This window comes from Rhinolophus ferrumequinum, chromosome 12, assembly GCF_004115265.2.
Source record: "Rhinolophus ferrumequinum isolate MPI-CBG mRhiFer1 chromosome 12, mRhiFer1_v1.p, whole genome shotgun sequence".
NCBI lineage: Eukaryota > Metazoa > Chordata > Mammalia > Chiroptera > Rhinolophidae > Rhinolophus > Rhinolophus ferrumequinum.
The window spans coordinates 6,440,353-6,461,430 of NC_046295.1; the positions used below are offsets into that span (position 1 = coordinate 6,440,353).

A 21,078-nucleotide genomic window follows, 5' to 3' on the forward strand; every position below is an offset into this window, starting at 1 on the left:
TGCTGACCTTGGGTTTCATTTGTTCTTTTTCTAGTTCTTTAAGGTGTAACGTGAGGTTATTGATTTGAGATTTTTCTTGTTTCTTGAGATAGGCCTGTAGTGATAGAAATCTCCCTCTTAAAACTGCTTTCGCTGCATCCCAAAAAATTTGGTAGGAACCTGGTAAGGACAACACAAAAAAAGAAAACTACAGACCAATATCTCTGATGAATACAGATGCAAAAATCCTAAACAAAATTCTAGCAAATCGAATACAACAATGCATTAAAAAGATTATTCATTGTCATTTGTTTCTATGTATCTTTTGATCTCTCCTCTAATTTCTTCTTTGACCTGGTCGTTCTTTAAAAGTATGTTGTTTAATCTCAATGTATTTGTGTTTTTTCCTGCTTTCTTTTTGCAGTTGATATCCAATTTCAAAGCCTTGTGATCAGAGAATATGTTTGGTATGATTTCAATCTTCTTAAATTTGCTTAGGCTGAATTTATGTCCCAATATATGGTCTATCCTTGAGAATGTTCCATGTACACTAGAAAAAACTGTACAGTCTGATGTTTTGGGATGAAGTGCTCTATATATGTCAATTATGTCCATTTCCTCTAATGTGTCATTTAGGGCTGCTATTTCGTTATTTATTTTCTGTTTGGATGATTTATCCATAGCTGTCAATGATGTATTTAAGTCCCCTAGTATAACTGTGTTTTGGTCAATTTCTCCCTTTAGTTCTGTTAGTAGTTGCTTGGTATATTTTGGTGCTCCCTGATTGGGGGCATAAATATTGATGACTGTTATGTCTTCTTGTTGTATAGTACCCTTTACCATTATGAAATGTCTATCTTTGTCTCTTGTTACCTTTTTCACCCTGAGGTCTGTTTCATCTGATATCAGTATGGCTACGCCTGATTTTCTCTGGATACCATTTGCTTGGAGTGTCAATTTCCACCCTTTCACTTGAGTCTATGCTTGTCCTTGTAGCTGAGATGTGTCTCTTGGAGACAGCATATGGTTGGGTTTAGTTTTTTGATCCAATCTGCTACTCTGTGCCTTTTTATTGGTGAATTCAGTCCATTTACATTTAGGGTGATTATTGATATGTGAGGATTTCCTGTTACTTTATCTTTAGTTTTCTGGTAAGGCTGTGTCTCCATTGTTTCTTTGCATTTTTGTTGTTGTCTATTATTTCTGTGTGGTGGTATTCTATGATGTTTCCCTCTGTTTCTTCTTTTATTACAGTACATATTTCAGTTCTGGATTTGTTTTGAGTGGTTACCCTTAAGGTTATGTAAAAGAAAGTTTGATATTTAGAGTATTCCATTTTCTTCAGCACGCTTACTTTCTCCATTCCCATATTCCGGTTTAGGCCTTTACTCTCCCCCTTTTTATGGTTTGGTTGCCACAAATTTTCCCTGTTGATGGTGGTCAAATAGCCTCCTTTAGTATTTCTGGTAGAGCAGGTCGTGTATTAGAAAATTCCCTCAGCTGCTGTATGTGTGGAAAGGTCTTTATTCCTCCTTCATATCTAAAGGGTATCTTTGCTGGATATATTATTCTTGGCTCATAATTTCTCTCTTTCAGTAGTTTGAATATTTGGTTCCACTCCTCCCTGGCTTGTAGAGTTTCTGCTGAAAAATCTGATGATGATCTAATGGGCTTTCCTTTGTAGGTTACCGTCTTCTTTTCCCTGGCTGTCTTGAGGATTCTTTCTTTGTCGTTGATTTTAGACAGCTTCAATACAATGTGCCTCGGAGAAGGCCTGTTGGGACTGAGGTAATTAGGTGTTCTATTTGCTTCTTGGATTTGAGGATGCAGTTCTGTCCACAAGTTTGGGAAGTTCTCATCGACATTTTGTTTGAATATATTCTCTGTTCCCTTCTCTCTTTCTTCTCCTTCTGGTATGCCCATTATTCTTATATTGTTCTTTCCGATGGAGTCAGAAAGTTCTTGCAGAGTTCTTTCATTTCTTTTAAGTCTCAAGTCTCTTTCTTCTTTCATCCATGTCATTTCCAGGTTTCTCTCTTTGATGTCACTGATTCTTTCCTCCATCTGGTCAACTCTACTACCTAAGCTGGATATTTCATTCTTAATTTCTTCTATTGAGTTCTTAATCTCCAGAAATTCTATTTGGTTCTTTTTTAAATTTTCAATCTCTTTGGTAAAATGCTCATGTTGTTCTTTGTGTTTTTGAGTTCATTAAACTGTCTTTCTGTGTTTTCTTGCATCTTGTTGAGTTTTTTCAGAACTGCAATCTTGAATTCTCTGTCATTTAAGTCACATATTTCCATATCTTTAAGTTCCTTTTCTGGAGACTTTTCACTTTCTTTCTGAGCTGTTTTGTTGCCTTGGTTATTCATGGCAATTACTGATTTATTATTTCTCTCCTAGATATCTACAGGAGTGGCTTCTGCAACAGGTTGATAGGAAGAGGTCTTTCTTTTGTTTTCCAGTACTTGTTGGTAGAATGTTTTATTTTCTCTCCGACTGCACCCTTTTTTTTATCTCTCACATGGTAGTGCTATGTTTTCTCTGCACTATTCCAGCTTCTCAGACAATGGGGGGATTCCCTAGGAGACGGGCTTCTCCTCTGTTAATAGTTCACCTGGGTCACAGGGCACAATGTCCGTGTGGGTATGTGGAGAGCTTTTGAAGTTCCAAAGCTCTTCCTGCACCAGATTCAGAGCCCGTATGTTTCAGCAGTTCTGTTTACTCCTGCAGGGATCCGCCCAGATAGGTGGGGCCAGGGGCGGGGTGAGTTGTGAGAGGTGGCCCAGAGCAATGGCAGCGACCACCACCACAGTGCAAGGAAGTTCTTCATGTCTTTAGCGCGGTGAGTGCAGGCTGAATCCCAGACCAGCAGACCTCTGTGGCCACCTCTCAAAACAAGTGGCAGCATTAAATCGCCCCACTGCCTTATAACTGCTTGTGTGCACCAAGCTTTTTCGATTTCAAGAACATAAATGCCTGACACATGTTCAACCTTATCTTTTCTTGCCCGTAGTGATGATTAGAGGTGGGGCTTTCTTTCCATCCAGATGAATTGTCAAAATACAGGTAACACATGCACTTTTGTAACCAGTGGAGGGAATGTAGATTGATTAGGCACCCCTCTGATCAATTGTCGTTTGAGATCCTTGCCCCATAAACACTGCAGTTTCATCCATAGCAATCATGTTGGAGAGTTGGTATTTAGAAAAGTCGATGTCATCAACAAAGGACTTGAATGCAAGTGTACGTTTAATAACTTCAGTATCTTCCAGCTTGAACAGTGTTGTCAATCTTAGAGACAGTTCATATCGCTGAAGGAAGCCATCCAGCCAGTGTTGTGATGCTTTGAATTCTTCTGGGGATATGTCTAACTGTGGTGCCATTGCAAGGGCAAATGCTTGAATATCAGCCTTGTGCACAACCAAAGCCTTTGCTCTCCTGTCAGCAATCCATTCACAGATTATGTCTTCCAGCCAGGAAATAATGATTGCCGACCTGATCCACACTTGTGCTTCTTAGCATTTCCCTCCTCCACCTGTTGACTGAGGTTTTCGTACTCTGCTCACCATTTTCAGACCATTCGGAGATCCAACTTCTCTTTGCAGAAAGCTGTAAGATTCTTGCCCCGGGAGTCCTTCATGATTCCTTTCTTGTACTCGACGGAATAGCTCTTTCTTTTTGCACTCATCTTGTCTGGGGGTCAGAATATTACTCCCTTTAAATCTACCATTAAATCAAGTGTTAATTGAAGACTTATGAGACAGGAGTGGCAACAAAAATGATGACAGTTAAGAATGATGGTCCACACAAAAGCGACGAAAAATTGCAGGCACCAAAATTCAGAAAACATTTTTTTATTTCACACGAGTGCATTAAGTATGACTATTACAACACACGACGTATTGAATTATGAAGCTTCATTTTAGACACAACGATGTCCGTTCGTTATCAAGTGAGCACGTTATTCATGCGTTGTGTCTGTATTCCGATTGGTCATTTAGCAATAAGTCTCGAGTTCATCTGTTTATATAGGCGTTTACTCTTGTCCAAAGGCGCCCACTTGAGTACTTACAAATACTTAATTATAATTTATATTATCATTTATGTTAAGTATTAATGTCAATGATGTTATTTATTTATATATAATTATATGTTAATATTATTTTATAATTCAATACATCCATCGTGTATTGCAACGGACGTACTGTACTAAATGCGTCAGTCTGCCTGACGATCTTAACTGGGGCTTATTTTTGGGGTAGGGCTTATATCATGAGCATCTTGAAAAATCATGCTAGGGCTTATTTTCCAGTTAGGTCTTATTTTGGGGGAAATACGGTACCCTCACAGACACATGCACGCACGCACACACATGCACATATACATAACCAGTGAGGGGCTGCTGGGTACCACCAGGCTGCCCTCCCCACACTCCCTGGGGGTGGTTGGTTGTATGTACCAAAAAAGGGTGCCTGCACTTGGCTTTCAGTGGTATAACGGGCAGCTGGAGACCAGCAGGCCTCTGCCCAAACCCAGGAGCACAGGAGCAGGGGCTGGGTGAGGCTGGCACACATGCCCCCAACAGCAGACAAGCTGTTATTATCAGGGAACGTTGTACGGGAATTGGAGAAATCGGATTGTGTGCACATCAATGCCCACCTTGCACCCTGCTGTAACCCAACCCCAGCCCCGATTCGACTAGAGCCCCCAAACCACACAGAGGTGGCCCTGCTCCACCCTCCCCAAATCCCCCAAGATAGCGCCTCCCCAGGACACTGGGCTCCACTGGGGGGACAGGAGGGGTCTGCAGATCCAGCTCTGCTTTGTCCCTGGCCCAGCCCCCAGGGTCGCAGGGCATAGCCCCAGGTCCCCAACCTATTCATCTCTCCCAGACCCTGAGCTCTCCCAGTGGCTCAGGAGGTGCCAGAAATGCCACCAGTTAACCCATAGGGTGGTAGTCACCCTCTTGCATCTGCTGAAAAACAGTGACCAGACGAATGATCGGGCAACTAGGGCAGACACCAGGGCTGCCAAATCCTCGGGGTATGAGCATAAGTTAGAAACTGCGAAACTTCCTGCTTCAGGACAGCAGGGCTGGGATCCGCCACCAGCCAACGCCAGCGTCCAGCCTGTACCTTGCGTGAGCAGCTCCCAACCCAGGCAGGAAACCAGAGGCCACACTAACACCCCACATGCCATCTGTCCTGTCCCCAGGCCAGGCCCTCCCTCGGTCCCTGCAGACCATAGCACCCATCCCCCAGTGAGCTCAGCCTTAGACCTCACCTCCCAGCCTCAACGTGGGCCCCCTGGAGCCACCTTGGATGAGCCTGCACCCTGGGGAGCCCAGACAGGAGGAAGTGGCACCCTCCCAAGGGACCAGAGGAAGAGGTGGGGGGGACAAAGCCCTCAGGATGGGCAAACGGCAGTCCATTGGGAGAGGGAATTGCCTACGACTCCCTGCAGCTGGGTGAGACGGGAGGGAGCGCAGACCCCCACAATGCCAATGTCAAGACCCCAGCACGGCGGTGTCAGCTGTGCTGTCCCCTAGACAGCCGTGCATCACACCCTGTCCCAGACGGGCTCGGGCCCGGCAGGTGCTGGAGTCTGCGGCCCCTGCCCAGGCCTTTGAGAGCCAGTGGGGTCTCTGCACAGCAACCATGAGTGCAGGAGCTGATCAGGAGGGGCTGCAGTGGGTCTGGCAGGGTCTTAGGTGTGGTAAATGAGGCTGGCGGTGGTCCCCAAGTACCAGGGTGTGACCACCCAGGAGTGTTACTCCAGCAAGCTGGGCCAGGGTCAGTCAGGTACAAGGGGTGGCTGCGTGGCACTGCACTTACGGGTGGACTTCCCGTGGGTCTTCTCGCAGTTTGGGCAGTGGTATATGTCGATGTCTGGGGCCTCTTCCTCTTCCACTCCAACACAGCTGAAATGCAGGAAACACAGACATCACTAGTGTTCAACAATTCTGAGAGCGCTTCCCCTGCAATGCTCCCGGGTGGCTGCGGCTCACCTCTTGGGAGGGGCGCGGGCAGTGTGAGTGCAGATCAGGCATAGTGTGTGAGCGGACAGTGGCCCATTGTGTCAGGGCACGAGGAGGAGGGAGGGGCAAAGGAAGGTCCCACCATGTGTGACCAGGAGAGGTGGAGGGATGAGGTTGTTCTGCGGGCCTGTCTCCATGAGAGCTGTCACTGCCTTGTCACCACAGAGCCCAGGGAGGATGGGGGCAAGGGGGTGGGTTGCTTCATTGGGGGAAGCTCAGAGCCATGGGCGGGTCTCCTCTGGACCCCATGGGGGACTCCCACAAGTCTCCGTCCCCAGGGGGCAGCACCATGGTGCTGGGACAACTGGATATCAAAGAATGACACTGAACTCCTACCTTACACCATATATAAAAATTAACTGAAAATGGAGTAACAACGTAAATATAAGAGCTTAAACTGTAAAACTCTTAGAAAAACACGGGTAAATCTTTGTAGGTTTGGATTTGGTCATAGATTCCTAGATATGACACCAAAAGCACAAGCAACAAAAGAACAAATAAACTGGCTGTCATCAAAATTTAAAACTTTTGTACATTAAAGGACACTATCAAGAAAGTGGAGAGACCATACGCGAATGGGAGAAAATACTTGCAAATCATATTCTTGATAAGGGTCTAGCATCCAGAATATACGAAGAACTTTACAACTCAACAACAAAAAGACAAATCAACTAAACAATGGGTTGAATAGACATTTCCCCAAAGATGAAATAAAAATGGCCAACAAGCTCGTGAAAAGATGCTCAACATCCTTAGTAACCTGTGCGCCAGTGAAATGCAAAACAAAACCATGACGTACCACCTCTTATCCACTAGGATGGTTTTCATTTTAAAAAGAAAAAAAAAAAAAAAACAGGAAAATACCAAGTGCTGGCGAGCATGTGGACAAATTAGAATCCTCTTACATGGCTAGAGCGTATGTAAAATAGTGTGATTTCTATGGAAACAGTATGGTGGTTCCTCAAAAATTTAAAGATAGAATTATCATATGACACAGCAATTCCACTTCTAGGTATATACCCAAAAGAACTGAGAACAGGGACTCAAACAAATCCTTGTACTCACACCTTCATTGCAGCATTAGTCACCAAAGATGGAAGCAACCCCAATGTCCATCAACTGATGAATGAGTAAACAAATTGTGGTGTAGCCATACAATGGAGTATTACTCAGCCTTAAAAAGGAATGTAGGGCCGACACATGCTACAACATGGATGAACCTCAAAAAAATTATGCTGCATGAAAGAAGCCAGACATAAAAGGCCACATGTTGTATGATCCCAATTATACGATATGCCCCTATTAGGTAAATGCATAGAGACAGAAGACCTACTGGTGGTGCTAGAGGGTGGGGGAGAGGAGAAACGGCCAGGACTATTTAGTGGACATGCGGTCTCCTTTGGGATGAAATGTTTGGGAACTATATAAAGGCAATGGTTGCACAACAGTGTGAATGTACTAATATCACTGATATGTTCACTTTAAAATGTTGATTGTATATGAATTTTATCTCAGTTAGAAAGATAAAGAACCAGGCCTTGTGAGAGTGACACCATCCTGTCATCACCACCACAAACCCCATTATCGCTCAGGTTGGCTGGACACTCACTCTGACTAGGGCAGCAGCAAGAGCCCTAAATGAATTATTTTGGAACAACCCTGCAACAATGAGGATGATTATTACTAGCTCCATTACACAATGAGGACACTGAGGCACAAGAGATTAGATGTCTCCCTAGACCCAGAGGTCTCCTCACTGTTCAATAGGACAGTCGTCCCCTCAGCCCAGGCACAGGCCCAGCACTCGGCAGACAAAACCCTCTGCAGGCCACCAAGGACCAGGTCCCAGACGGAACGCTATCTATGTAGCTGCTGATCCTGCAGTTCCGGGAACAGACCCGGCAGCCCAGAAAGACCTTGGCACATGTGTTTAAAAACATTAAGTTCATTCTTCACCTCAGAACATGAACCAAAAGGAAGTGCAAGCAGTCTGAAGAGTAGATTGTGAAGCAGGATGTGCAGGCGTGTGTGTCTGCTCTTACAGTACAACTGACTTTCTAAACAAACATACAAAAAATGGGAAAGAAACCAGAGAGAACACTGATGGACTGAAAGTGTTCCAAATCAGGAAAAAACTTTCAAGTGCAAACTATGAAAAACATTTACAACAAATACAGCGAACTGTTCTGATCCTTTCTCCAGAAATTGAAGGCCTCTCCCCACAGAAGAGCAAGGCAGAGCCAGAACAGAACAGGCACCCAGCTACTGCAGGAAACAGATGCCCCTCACCAACCACCCATGAAAGGCAGGCTATAATCACAGTGCCATATAATTTTCACCTGACAAGTTGACCACCACCAAACACATCGCACTGGTGAACCCTATGTTGGCAGCCAGACCACTGCTAGTCTGTCTCCAGAGAACCACCCTGGCCCGGCCGGCCTCTGTGTGCTCATCCATAAAGTGGCTTCATGACACAAGTGATCACACTGGGATGAAGATGGCTGAGGCCAAGCAATGCACAGCTGTGCATGCGGTGAGCTCCACAGCCCACGCTCACCAGAAGCCACAGGCTAGAGAGGGAGGCAGAGCCCTGCACCCATTCAGGATCGCCCTGGGCCAGAAACTGGACCCAGAACCACACCCCAGTCCATACTCACATCCACACCCCAGGGCCACACCCCACGTCCATGCCCCGAGTTCACGTCCTGTGTCCACACCCTGTGTCCATATCCCAAGTGTACACCACAGGTCCACATCCCAGGGCCACACCCCATGTCCATGCCCCAAGTTCACAACCTGTGTCCACATCCCAAGTCTACACCACAGGTCCACATCCCAGGTGCACACCCCACATCCACACCCTGAGGCCACACCTCCTGTCCATTCCCCACATCCACACCCCACATCCTCACCCCAGGTCCATATCCTGAGCCCACACCCCATGTCCATGCCCCGAGTTCACACCCTGCATCCACACCCTGTGTCCATATCCCAAGTGTACACCATGCGTCCACACCCCATATCCACACTATACGTCCACACTCTGCGTCCACATCCTAAGTCCACACCCCAGGTTCATGCCCCACATCCACTCCCTGACTCCACACCCCAGGTCCACATTCCAAGTTCACACCTTGAGTTCACACCCTGCATCCACACCCTGATTCCAAAATCCCCTGTGCACACTCCCTGTCCACAAGCCATGTTCACAGCCCAGGTCCACACCTCATATCCATAGAACAGGTCCAAATCCTAAGTTCACACCCTGAGTCCACACCCCACCTCCACGCCCCAAGTTCACACCCCGCATCCACACCCTGAATCCACATCCCCTGTGCACATTTCCTGTTCACAGCCTAGGTCTACACTTTAGGTCCACCTGGGATAGGTCCACACCTCAAGTCTCCACCCACTGTCCACACCCCACAGTCACACTCCAGGTCTACATCCCGAGTCCATACCCAGCAGTGTCTCCATGCTGTCTTCTCACTGGTAGCTCCTGGAGCAAACAGACATCAGGACAGCCCACCTCCCCAATGGGTCTGCCTCTGTGTCAGCAGTTGCCATCCATACCTGTGGCTATTGTGTTCCCTTGTCAGCACCTGCCACAGGGACCTGGGGACCTCCAAGGAGAGCAGCAGGCTCTACCCCGAGACCTCTGTGTGCCACCCCCACCCAAAGGCTGCATAGAGGTTGAGTTATAGGTCAATCAACACACTTGAAAATACAACCCCCTCCCCCAGTGGGTGGTCCCCAGCCCTGATTACTAAGACAGGCTCCCCAAACACGACCTGCTAGTCCCACATGCCCCTGAAGTCACACTGTGTTCTGGAAGGCAAAGGGTACCGGCCCACATGACAGTTGGGGAAGCTGAAGTCAAGGGGTCATGACCATGTGCATGCCACCAACCCACCCTACTCTCTGGGGCTCTCTCTTCATCCCCTGAGGCTGCAGGTCTCACCTGGGTGGGATGGAAGCCCGGCATTGAGAGGAAAAGTGAGAGGCGGGGACAGTGGGTCCCTTGTTCTGCCCCGAACACCTCGGGGCCACCCCTCACCAGGGAGAGACACCTAGGGCCTGGGCCACAGCCCGGTGCTGGGGACAAAGCCAGGGCGACCCACCAGGGGATGACCACAGGCAGGCCGGCCAGCCCCGCCCCCTAACAGGGATGCAGCAGCACCCCCAAGTGTCTATGCCTGCAATGCTGACAAGGGCCACCTGGCATGTTCCCTAAGGCCCTGGAAGCAGCTCACTGGCTGTGCTGTGTACAGAGGGGACAGCCCTAGCTCCCGCCCAGGGTGTGAGGAGGGTCCAGGGACCCCACTGCTCACTGTGAGCTCCTGTGCACTGAGGGCTTGGCCACGTCACAGTCAGCTCCATCCTCACCGTTCACCGAAATCACTCACTTATTTTATTATCCCAAAATGAAGGCTTTCAGAGTGACCCTTAAGAAATTATTCAGGAAATTACCCAAAAATCTGAGAAGAGAACAATAGCTACAGAAAAGTCGGAGCATTTCCCCTGCACTAAAGCCAGGAGCACAGACACTGGTGTTGCAGAGCCTGTCCCGCTGGCCCACACCGTGGTGTGCGTGAGCAAGGCTATCCGCTTTACTAATGCAGCAGGCGAGTGGTTAAAGAGCTTTAGTCTGAAGAAGATCCCAAACGTGCACGTGCCTGTGGATAGACATCCATGCCACGCCCTCTGCAGGGACCCTGGAAAGGGCCACCAGAGCCCACGCAGCTGAATCTCACTGATTTGGAGGTTATGTCCACATGGAGACCGCTGCTGGCTCAGGACAAGAGCTGGGCGCCCAAGGACTTCCCCAGATGGCTGTGGGGCTCAGCACACCCAGCCTGGCCGGCTGGAACTCCTGTGTCTGCAGCCGAGTGCCCAAGGCCTCACCTGCCTCCTGCTCCAGGTGATGTGTGAGGGGACTACGTGATGTGGACAAAGGCTTGGTAAGGACCTGGGTGTGCCAAGGAGGGGGAAGGATGGTCCTGGAAGCACTGGGTCCCAGATTCAGGGATTCTCGACAGAAGGGGGACACTACCCTCCTTGGAAGCAGGCACTAGCGCCCACCCCATGCTCTAGGCCCAAGCAAGGGTTCCAAGTGACCTACAGGAGGTCCAGGGACAGATGGAGGCTAAGGGGCATCGGCTGGCTGGGAGCCAGGCACTGGCCACAGCGGGGCCCTACTGTGTCTATGTCCCTGAGATCGCCACGTCTGCACAAGGCAGTCCAGACCTAAGATGAGCCCACGCAGACTGCAGCCTGGGTAGTTAAGCGAGCCCAGGGCCAGGGGCCAGGTGAGCACAACTGTGAGGGCAGGGAGAGCAGGCGGATGATATGTGGAGATTGGGAGAAGGGGGGAAGAGAGAGCGAGCGAGCACCAGAGCCCGGGCGGTTACTCAGGGCAGAGAGGAGACCAGGAGCTGGAAGGGGTGTTGCTGGTGTTCCACCCCGATCAGTTCTAAAACACAACAACTTCAACGGCTCTGACACCTCAGCAAAGAGACACAGTCAGCCAGATAGTTGCTGTTTGTTCTTTTCACTCTGGGGAGAGCAGTAGCCCCACTGGCCGTAAGCCTTCCTGGGATACAGGAGCTTCAGGGACCAAATCCAGGGTTCCTGGCTGGAGCATCCTTGTTGGAAGGTCGCAACCACCCCGGGTGGTGGGCAGCAGGTGGGGGGACAGGCCATGGCGGCCACCTAAGACTACTCCTAGACTTTGCCGGCCCTGCCCTCCCTCCCACTGCCAAGAGCCCAGGTCACCCACACCCAGGGCTCCTAGGATACAGACACAAATGAACAAGTGACGTTTCCATCAACCTATGGGCCTCTCAGAGGCCCGGGGATGGCACTGCCTGTGTGACAGCTGAGGACGAGGGTGAGGCAGGGACCAAGGACTGACCCAGGCCTCACACTGTAAAGAAGTGGAGACTACTGGCCGGTGCAATGACAAGGTGGGGGCGAGACACTCAAAGTGCATCACGGGCACTGGGGACGCGGCTGCACACTTCACAGGCCGTGGACCACGAGGCGATGGCTAGGACCAGCAGCTCCGTATGGCCACAAAACGGGGAAGTGAACAAGTACATGAAAGCGGCTGTGTCCTGACACCACGTACATGCCACAGAACACACTGTGCAGTGTTCTGTGTGGCTGGGATACCGCTAAACTAATTGTAAAATAAGAAGAGCAAAGTAGATCTTTACATACTGACCTGGAAAGAAATTCATAACATACCATGAGGTGAAAGGCAGGGAAGAGGAGAATGTGTACAGTGCAATTCCTTTTGGTGGAAAGCCCAGCAGTTTGGGATGTGTGTCATGTGTGCATGAGTGTGTCCATGCGTGTGTGTGTGTGCGCGCGCCTGCGTGTGCCTGTCTGTGAGCTCATGCAGTCCACCCTGCTGAGGAGTCCAGGTGGTGAGAACCAGGAGGGAGGAGGTTGCATTTTCAGGGGGGCACGACTCCTTGAGTCTGGAGATCGGTTTGAACTCATCCCGGAGTGACCCTGGCATGCCGCAATGAGTCAACCTCAAACAAGGTTAAAGCTAATTTAGTGCCCATAGCCCAGGAAGTAGAAAGATAACAGAATTTTCAAAGGTGGAGGGGGGGTGGGGTAGAGGAACAAGCCACCAAAGAAATTGGTCAAGAAAAAGAAACTGACGGGGTGGAAGGGTGCCGAATTCAGACCTTTGCAAGGCCGCAAAAGCCATCGGAATCACCCACGCAGCCTCAGGGAAGGCCTGCTCCTTGTGCAGACCCTCATGGCGCGGAGGACCAGGGGACAAGAGAAGAAGTGGCTTCTCCTAGGGGTTCCCATAGAAATCCCTGCCCTCCCACCAGGTGACGTCTTGTGAGACTTTCCAGACAGGAGCTTCCCCAGGGCACAGGCTGCGGGGCTCCCTTGCGTGGACATCCCATACTCCAATACTAGGCATTTATGAATCAAGGATGGAATTATGTCCTGATTCCACAATTAGATTGCATGGTTGTCAAGAGCATATTGTTGTTGTCAAGAGCGCTGATTTAAGATAAATCACAACTTCTGTAACCTTGTTCTGACATTTATTTATTTTTTAGGAGGGGTTGCCTCAAAAAAAGGAAGTGGCCCCTTTCAGTCCCAGAGGGGAGAAGGATGGGCAGAGCCTCCCTTCAGGGGCTGGCCCTGCAGCATGGGTGGGAGGCACTGAGGGGCTCAGTGCAGAACAGCTGATCTGTCAGTAACGCTCATGATGTGGGCAGCGACTAACGCGGAAGGAGCCTCCCACAACAGGCCTGTGTGCCGAGAGCTTTAAAAAAGGTTTTTATCCCATAGGACAGTAATTCCACATCTACAAACTTATTCTAAGGCAAAAAGTAGAAATGCATGCAAGATTCCTGTGCAAGACGGGTCATCCCAAGATTACTTAAAATAGCAAAAAGCAGGAGCAGCAAATTCCTCCAGCCAGGAGGTCAGCTACCCACTTCATGCTGCACTCACATGGCGGAGTATTATGCAGCCATTAAAACTCATTGTACTCATTTTTGAGTTTAGATGTTTAAGATCTACAGACACTACTAAAACTAAAGCCCTTCTGCAGCATGACACACAGGACAGCTCTGTGCGGGTGCTAGACACGGCATGCTCGTTTTCTCTTGAAACTTTTCTGTACTTTGCTGAGTCACTGAAAACTGTGAGTATTCTCTTTGTAACAGGCAGCAAGTCATGCTTTAGTTTGAAGGTTTGAATGGTCTCCGAGTGCCCCTTCCCAGCTCACCTCCTCCTGTCCTTTATGGGTCCTGGCGCCCTGTGAAGAAAGCCACCTGAGCCAGACCCCTGATACAACCAGGTCTTCAGAGGACAAGTCACAAAAGTGAGCAGGAAAAAGAAAAGAGGGGACAGCTGGGAGAGCCTAGCCAGCCTAGGGCGGTGGGGGGCATGTGCAGAGGGTGATGCCATTGCCCAAGGATGGCAGGTGACACTGTCCCACAGAGGAGGGGTCTCACTCCCTCCTGGAGGGTGTCCACTGTGGGGACTCAGTGCAGCAGGATGCCCAAGGGTCACAAGCCCATTTGGCTTCCACCTGGCGCTCATGGGGACCCAGCCATAGAACAATGACAGGGCGTTGGGGGCCCAGATAAGATGTATGTGCTGAGTCCAAGATGCAGATCCCTGGGGGGAAAAACTGTGATTACTGTCAGAAACCACTCGGCTTTGAGGTAACTATTACACAACCATAGATAGATAACGAGGATTATGGAAAGGAACTGGATGCTCAGAAGAGATGAAAACAGGCTCTGAAATGCAACAACAGTCGTCCTCCTGGCCCCTCAGGTGAGCTCAAGAGGGGTTGTACGTGCAACACCCAGCACAGTGCCTGGCACACAGCGGGGGCCTGTGAAGCTAGTTTACTGCTTGTCACATCCATCAGCACCATCATCATCGCCACCATCACCGTCACCTTCATCAACACCATCACCATCACGATCACCATCTTCATCACCATCACCACCACCACCACCACCGTCACCTTCACCCACACCATCCTCATCATTACATAATTTTCACCACCATCACCATCATCATCACCACCTTCACCACCTTCCTCCTCCTCATCCCCATCATTGTCACCACCATCACCACCATCACAGCATCACCACCACTATCAATCCCATCACCACCATCACTTTCCCCTGCTGGATCGATGGACTATGACACATGCTATCATTTCTGACAGCGAGTGGCTGAGAAAGAGCAAAACTGCAGATGGAACCACAGAATCTGCATGGGAAGAACCAACATTCATTTCCTCTTCCCACTCGTGCCACCTCCACTTCTCCAGGCGTCTGAGGTGAGCAGACCGCAGCCCAGGCCCTTCCCATCTCCAAGCTGATGGAGGGGCTGCCAGCCTCTGACCAGCTAAGCCCCGTCCTGCCTTACTCCAAGTTTTGCCTTCCTGGCCACAACACTCTTTTTTGTGTGTTCCACACACTTCCCTTCAACAGAGTGGGGTGTCCAGGAGAAATGGAAGCCACAGGGGAACAGAAGCCAGGGCAGCAAGCCGGAGAGGAGCCTGTCCCATCCTCCAGTCATCGCCGAGGATGCCAGGCATGGGAACCTGGAGAAAGCCCAGCTGTGGGGGAGGAAAGCAGGGCCCAGGATACCTGCGCTTCGTCAACTTCTCAGTTTATCACAATTCACAAGGGCAGCACGTGCATCCACACCTACAACAGAAGCAGACGTACGCTGGTGGGGCACGTGGAGTTTGCTCCTCTCTCCTACTTCAATAGCTTAAACAAGGCAGACCATGACTCTATAAACCGGTACCGCTCACTCTAGTGGCAGGAGACGAAGGGCACAGTCCCTGACATCCACGTGCCTCTCCTGCCAGCTGCCTTGGGGCAGGTGACTGGCATCCCTACTCTCTGTCTATCATCTGGAAAAGAGGCACCAGAGGTGAAGTGAGGGGCAGCGTGAGGATTAACGAGGAGAGGGGCCGGGCGGAGGGGGCAGCATGGGGCCCAGGAAAGCGTCCTGAGTCAGGCAGAGCGCAACCCTGGGGCATCTACAAGGGGTGCCATGGGCAGGGAAAGAACCCAGGCTCCCCTGGCACACAGGACAGACTCTGCCTGCTCAATGCCACTGTCACTGAGAGGGCTCTCCCCACCCAACTCCTATTTTGAAAATGTAAAACTTACAGAAAGGTTAATAGATCAGTTCAACGGATACCTGTGTTTCCTTCACTCACATTCTCAAATGGTCAACAATTTGCCTCATTTGCTTTATCTCTCTGTCCCCCAAGTCATCAGCCTGAGGTCTCCTAAAATCAGGGCCCTGTGCACCATAACCATGGCATCAAAGTCTAACCCCCAAGATGTGTCCTAACGTAGGTGTCTACACATTCACATTTCCCCAGTTGTCCCAACAACATTCTTCACGCTGTTATGGACCCAGGCTCCCACGTGGCACTGACCGCTGGGTGTCTATGCTCCTTAAATAGGGATGCGCTTTTTGTGGTTGGCAGCACTGCCTTTTGCAGGCTCCTGGCCAGTGGTCTCTCCAGAGATACATTCTGGACTGTCTGGCATTCTCACACAACCTCACTGGGCTGTGTTTCTGGTGTGGCTGCCCCATGTTTGGTGCTGGTGTGGATCACAGACACGGGTCAGCCTGTCCCCTGCAGGCACAAAGACTGGAGTCTCTTGGCCAAGGCAAGTCTGCTGTCAGGTGATGAAGACAGGACTCTGTCATGGGTTCCTCTGCTGCCCCACGAACTCTGACCTCTGGCTTCAGCATCCAGAGATGTCCCCTCAGGAATCAGGTATTACCCTGGTGGGACGTTTTATACTTTGCGATAGGTCCTGGTAGTCAGACTGTCTTGGCAATAGGTCCAGACTGGAAGCTTCTGGGAAGGTTTTGAAAGTTGGATCCCTAGCCCCACCCACCCTACTGGGTCAGGCCCATTTCGAAAGACAAGCTAGGCCGGGGAGCTTCTGCAGCAGGGCCTGTGTTAGGGCCCCTGAGGACCAGGGTGTGGCCAGGGGTGTGCCCCTGTCAGCCCTGGAAACCTGGGGCTATAAATTCCTTCTTAGGGGGACACAGAACCCCACTCAGAAAAGCAGCCCACATGCAGAGCCCAAGTTCCAGAATCACTCTCATCAGCATCCTCAGCCCTCGGTCAATCTGTGCCAAGGGGCCGGCTCTGCCTCGTTATCTAGAAATTCACTACTCAGGTACATGTCTGGACTATACAAAACCCAAGCATGACTGGTGGAAACCACAGACGAAGCCAAGGCCCCTGCCCATGGGACGTAAGTCACTTATCTCTGGAGCCCATTACTCAGCTCTAAGGGACCTGCTCGGCCTGGCTCCTCTCCAAAGTCCCAGAGGCACTAAAGCTCTGTGACCTAGAAACCCAAGGGCCACACTGTCCCAGAGGAAGCATGGAAGTCCTTGATTTCCCATCAGCACAGTCACTCCAATAAAGGACCCAATAGAACAGACTCCACCGCCCCCTTCCCTCCCCCAGCAAACAAGAACAGGAGGGACCAGAGTGGGGAGAGCACCCAAAGAGGCCCGAGGCACTCACGTGGACTTAGCAGAAACAATGCACTCCTAAGGCCTGCCTTCGTAAAATTTTACTCCTGAAGCATTTAAAAGTACAAAGCGCTGTCGGCAGGTTTAGCTGTTTGTTGGAGAGAGGAAAGCAGGTACACAGGCTCAGGGCCGTAATTCACCAGGGCCATCTCAGGACTGGCTGGGGGCCCTGAGGGAGACGTGGCCCTTCCTTCTTGTACCCCATGGAGATGTAGCCCAGGGGGACAACAGCCTGTGGTCCTATGAGGGCACCCTGACACCAGTCTCATAGACACAAGAATCTAGATAATTCCAAACAGTGAGCAGCGGCACCAGGAGTGAGAAATACAAGTGCCCAAATCAGTGACTGCTTTCTGGGGAGTCTTACATGCCTCTGGAGACCTTGTCTCCCTGTCAAGGACGCAGTAAACAGTAGGAAGACTATTTTCGTAGGAGAAAACATAATGAAACTGCCTGACCAGTGATTTAAATTGTGACTTTAAGAAAATGGTTTATAGAAAAGGACGTAAATGGTTTTTCAACATATGAAGTGAAGACATCCCACCTCTCAGCCAGCACAGCACTAGGAGGTTGCCGAGCACGTGCGGTGCTGACGCCGCAGACACACACACAAGCATTCCCAATGGCCTCTAGGGTGGGAGCTGCTAGTGTAAGAACATGTACCCCCTTGTCTGTGGCCCTTGTCCCACAATGCACAGGTACACAGGGCGTTTACTGCAGCAGCAGCTAGGGGTCCATCTGTCTGTGCACGGGGGATGCAGCGCTGGGCCCATAGGGAGGGAGTAGGCAGGTGTGAGGGGACAGAGCTATGGCCCCCATGGAAGACTTGGGTAAATGTATGGAATGCCAAGAAGTACAAACTCCACACTTTCTGATCTGGAACAATCTCCAGGATGTATTGTTCAGCAAAGAGCATTGCACAAGAGTGTAGGGCAACACGCCCATCTTTTGTGGGGCACTGAAGGAAATGCATACGCATGCTCCTCTGTGATGAGAATGTTCTGGAAAGACTCAGAAACATGACCCCAGTGGCCATCTCTGGAGAAGTCTGGTGGTCAGCGGGGAGGGGACAGACTTGTCGCTGGAGACAAATTTTTGACTGCTGAATTTTTCCTATGTGTGCATACTGCTATCTGCCTTCAAAAAGTTTAAAGAACAGCTATAATCTTAATAAACTGATTTGATTCAAATCAGAGCTATTTGAATTTTTTAAAGCATATACAAAGAGTTTTAAGAAAATACTCTTCTGACTCTCAAAAATAAATCTGTATAGAATGCAGGTCAAAGGCAAGCATTCATGGTAAGTGTTCAGACCTTCCTGGGCGTGCTTTACCTGGGCAAAAATGTAAGGCTCTTGCAGCATCAGGAAAGAAAGGTTCAGCAAAAATGCATCCTGTCCAGCCCTCTCTTTTGGGAGATGAGGACACTAAGGACAAGCGTGGACAGCAGGCCTGCACACTATACTTTCAGTCCTTCAATAAGCCATGTTTAGGGCTGTTCTGGGACACAGTGGGAAGTGGGAGGCCTGACACACAGTGAGGGCTTTCCCTGATGCCACTCTAAGGAAACATGGAGGACATGACAGAAGCCCCAGAGGTCACAGGTCACACAGCTGGACCCTCATAGACCCACCACATTTCCACATGGCAGAGACCCAGCGGCCACCTAGAACAACCTGCCAAATGGGTCTGTGCAGCACTGGGCCCATCGGGAGGGAGTGGGCAGCTGTGACGCCTGCTCAGCTCAGCAAGGAATGGGAGACCAGAAACAGCAGCCCGAGGCCTGTGCAGGTCCATGGAGTGCCCTGCGGATATGCATTGAGCGCTGTCAGATCTTATTTTTCAAGAGAACCTGGAAATGCACATCTTTAGGCTAACTCTCCTGATTTTAATATATTACAGCTAAAGGAACCATTTTTGAAAACCCTGTGTGGACCAACACCATGGGCCCAGCAGATTCCTGTGGCCCAGTGTGACCGGCCAGTGGGCAGTTTGCAACCTCTGCCCCTCTCCAGTCACCATGTCCTCCCTTGCTCCAGGCAGCCAAACCCACCCAAGACCCTCCTTCACAGCCTCGGCATCAAGGTGGTAAGAGGTCCCACCAGCCTCTGAGTCCTTCCACCGTTCTCTCCATGGTTTCAGTGGTGATATCTGGGGTCCCCTCCCCTGATAACACAGGATATGCACACACCCTAACTGAGAGGCAATCCAGTGACCTGGGGACCACACTTGTCTGAGGAGACTCCAGGCCTGGAGCCGCTCTGGGATATCCACCTGCAGAAACAACAGCACATCTGGCATGCAGCCACAGGATGCTGAGACGCAGGCTTCCTTGGACAGAGTCCTGGTTCTACCCAGGCCTGCAGCAGCATCAGGATGACCTGGGAGGAGGAGGCTAGCCTGGGTGCTGCCTCTGGACCTCCCTTAGCCTCCTTGTCCATAAACTACAATAAGAAAACCTGCCCTGCACCATCTCTGTGCCAGAAAAGCCTAAAAAATTCACAAACTAAAGCATCCAGCAATAGGGGAGCTAGTAGGTCATTATCCACCTAATAGATTGTTATGCACCCAAATGTTGTATTGAGGGACATGCTTATGCCATGATATGGGAAACAGCACACTGACTCATCCTTTTATCCACACAGAAAAGAGAGACAAACATGTACAGAGGTTACAAGTGAGCACCTCTGAATGGTGGCATACAAGGGGGACAGTTTTCTCGCCTTTAAAATAGTTTTTTTGCTACAAAAAAAATAAGCATTCTGAAGACAAAAAAGATATAGTCTGAAGAGATATGCTTTCTCTGATATGGAAGGGATCTTGGAATGATCATATCAGGAATTAAAATAACTATGATTAATATTTTAAGGGCTTTCATGGAAAATGTGGACAACATGTAAGAACAGATAGGCAATGAAGCACAGAGATGGATCCTAAGAAAGAAACAAAAGGAAATGCAGAAATTCAAAATAAGTTACAGAAAATTGCCTTTGATGGGCTCATCATTAGAGTGAAGGCCAAGAAGGAATCAGTGAGTTTCAAGATAGGTCAATAGAAACTTCTGAAAGTGAGCAGAGAGAAGAAAGAAACAAACAGAACAGAATAACCAAGGATTGTGGGGCAACTACAAAATGTGTAACATATGAGTAATAAGAATACCAGAAGGAGAAGTGAGAAAGGAACAGAGGATATATTTGAAATAATAAATGGCTGAGAATTTTCCCAACTTAATTAATGGCAGACACAAAACAACAGAGCCAGAGAACTTAGAGAACACCAAGCCGGGGTTGGGATGGGGAACAACCCTACATCTAGTCATATCACAAACTACAGAAAATCAAAGACAAACAGAAAATCTTGAAACAAAAGCCAGAGGGGAAAAAAAACACTTTATCTATAGAACAGCAAGGATAAGAATTACATTAGACTTCTCTTTAGAAACCATACAAACAAGAAGTAGCATGAAATATTTAAAAGGTTGAAAAAAAAAAAAACCCACCAACTTAGTATTTTCTGTCCTACAAAATTATCCTTCAAAAGTGAAGGAGAAATAAAGACTTTATCAGACTAACAAAAATTGAGAGAATTTTTCACAGGCAGGCCTGCCTTGCAAGAAATGTTAAAAGAATGTCTTCAGAGAGAAGGGAAAGAACATAGGTCAGAAACTTTGATCTACATAAAGAAAGGAAGAACATTACAGAAGGCATAAATTAAGAGAACATAATTTTTTTTTCTTATTCTTAAGTGATCTGACAGATAATAATTTGTTCAAAATAATAATAGCAACAATGTACTTGGTGATTATAGTTTACAAGTAAGTGAAATTAATGATGGCAATGTTACAAGAGACAGAAGGGAGAAACTGGAAATATCCTGTTATAAGGAACTTACACCACCCATAAATTGTATAGTGTATTTGAAAGTGGCCTTGGCTCAGCCATAAATAAATAAATAAATAAATAAATAAAT

At 49.0% G+C, this 21,078-nt stretch overlaps 1 protein-coding gene across 1 annotated transcript in view; it reads right to left on the minus strand.

The window, feature by feature from the left end:
* PHF2 (PHD finger protein 2) overlaps nt 1-21,078 on the minus strand; it is a 90,724-nt gene that overhangs the window by 41,568 nt on the left and 28,078 nt on the right. Inside the window, exon 2 of the mRNA XM_033123420.1 lies at nt 5,817-5,902. Coding sequence (XP_032979311.1) covers nt 5,817-5,902 — 86 coding nt within the window. The remainder of the gene's footprint in view (nt 1-5,816; nt 5,903-21,078) is intronic.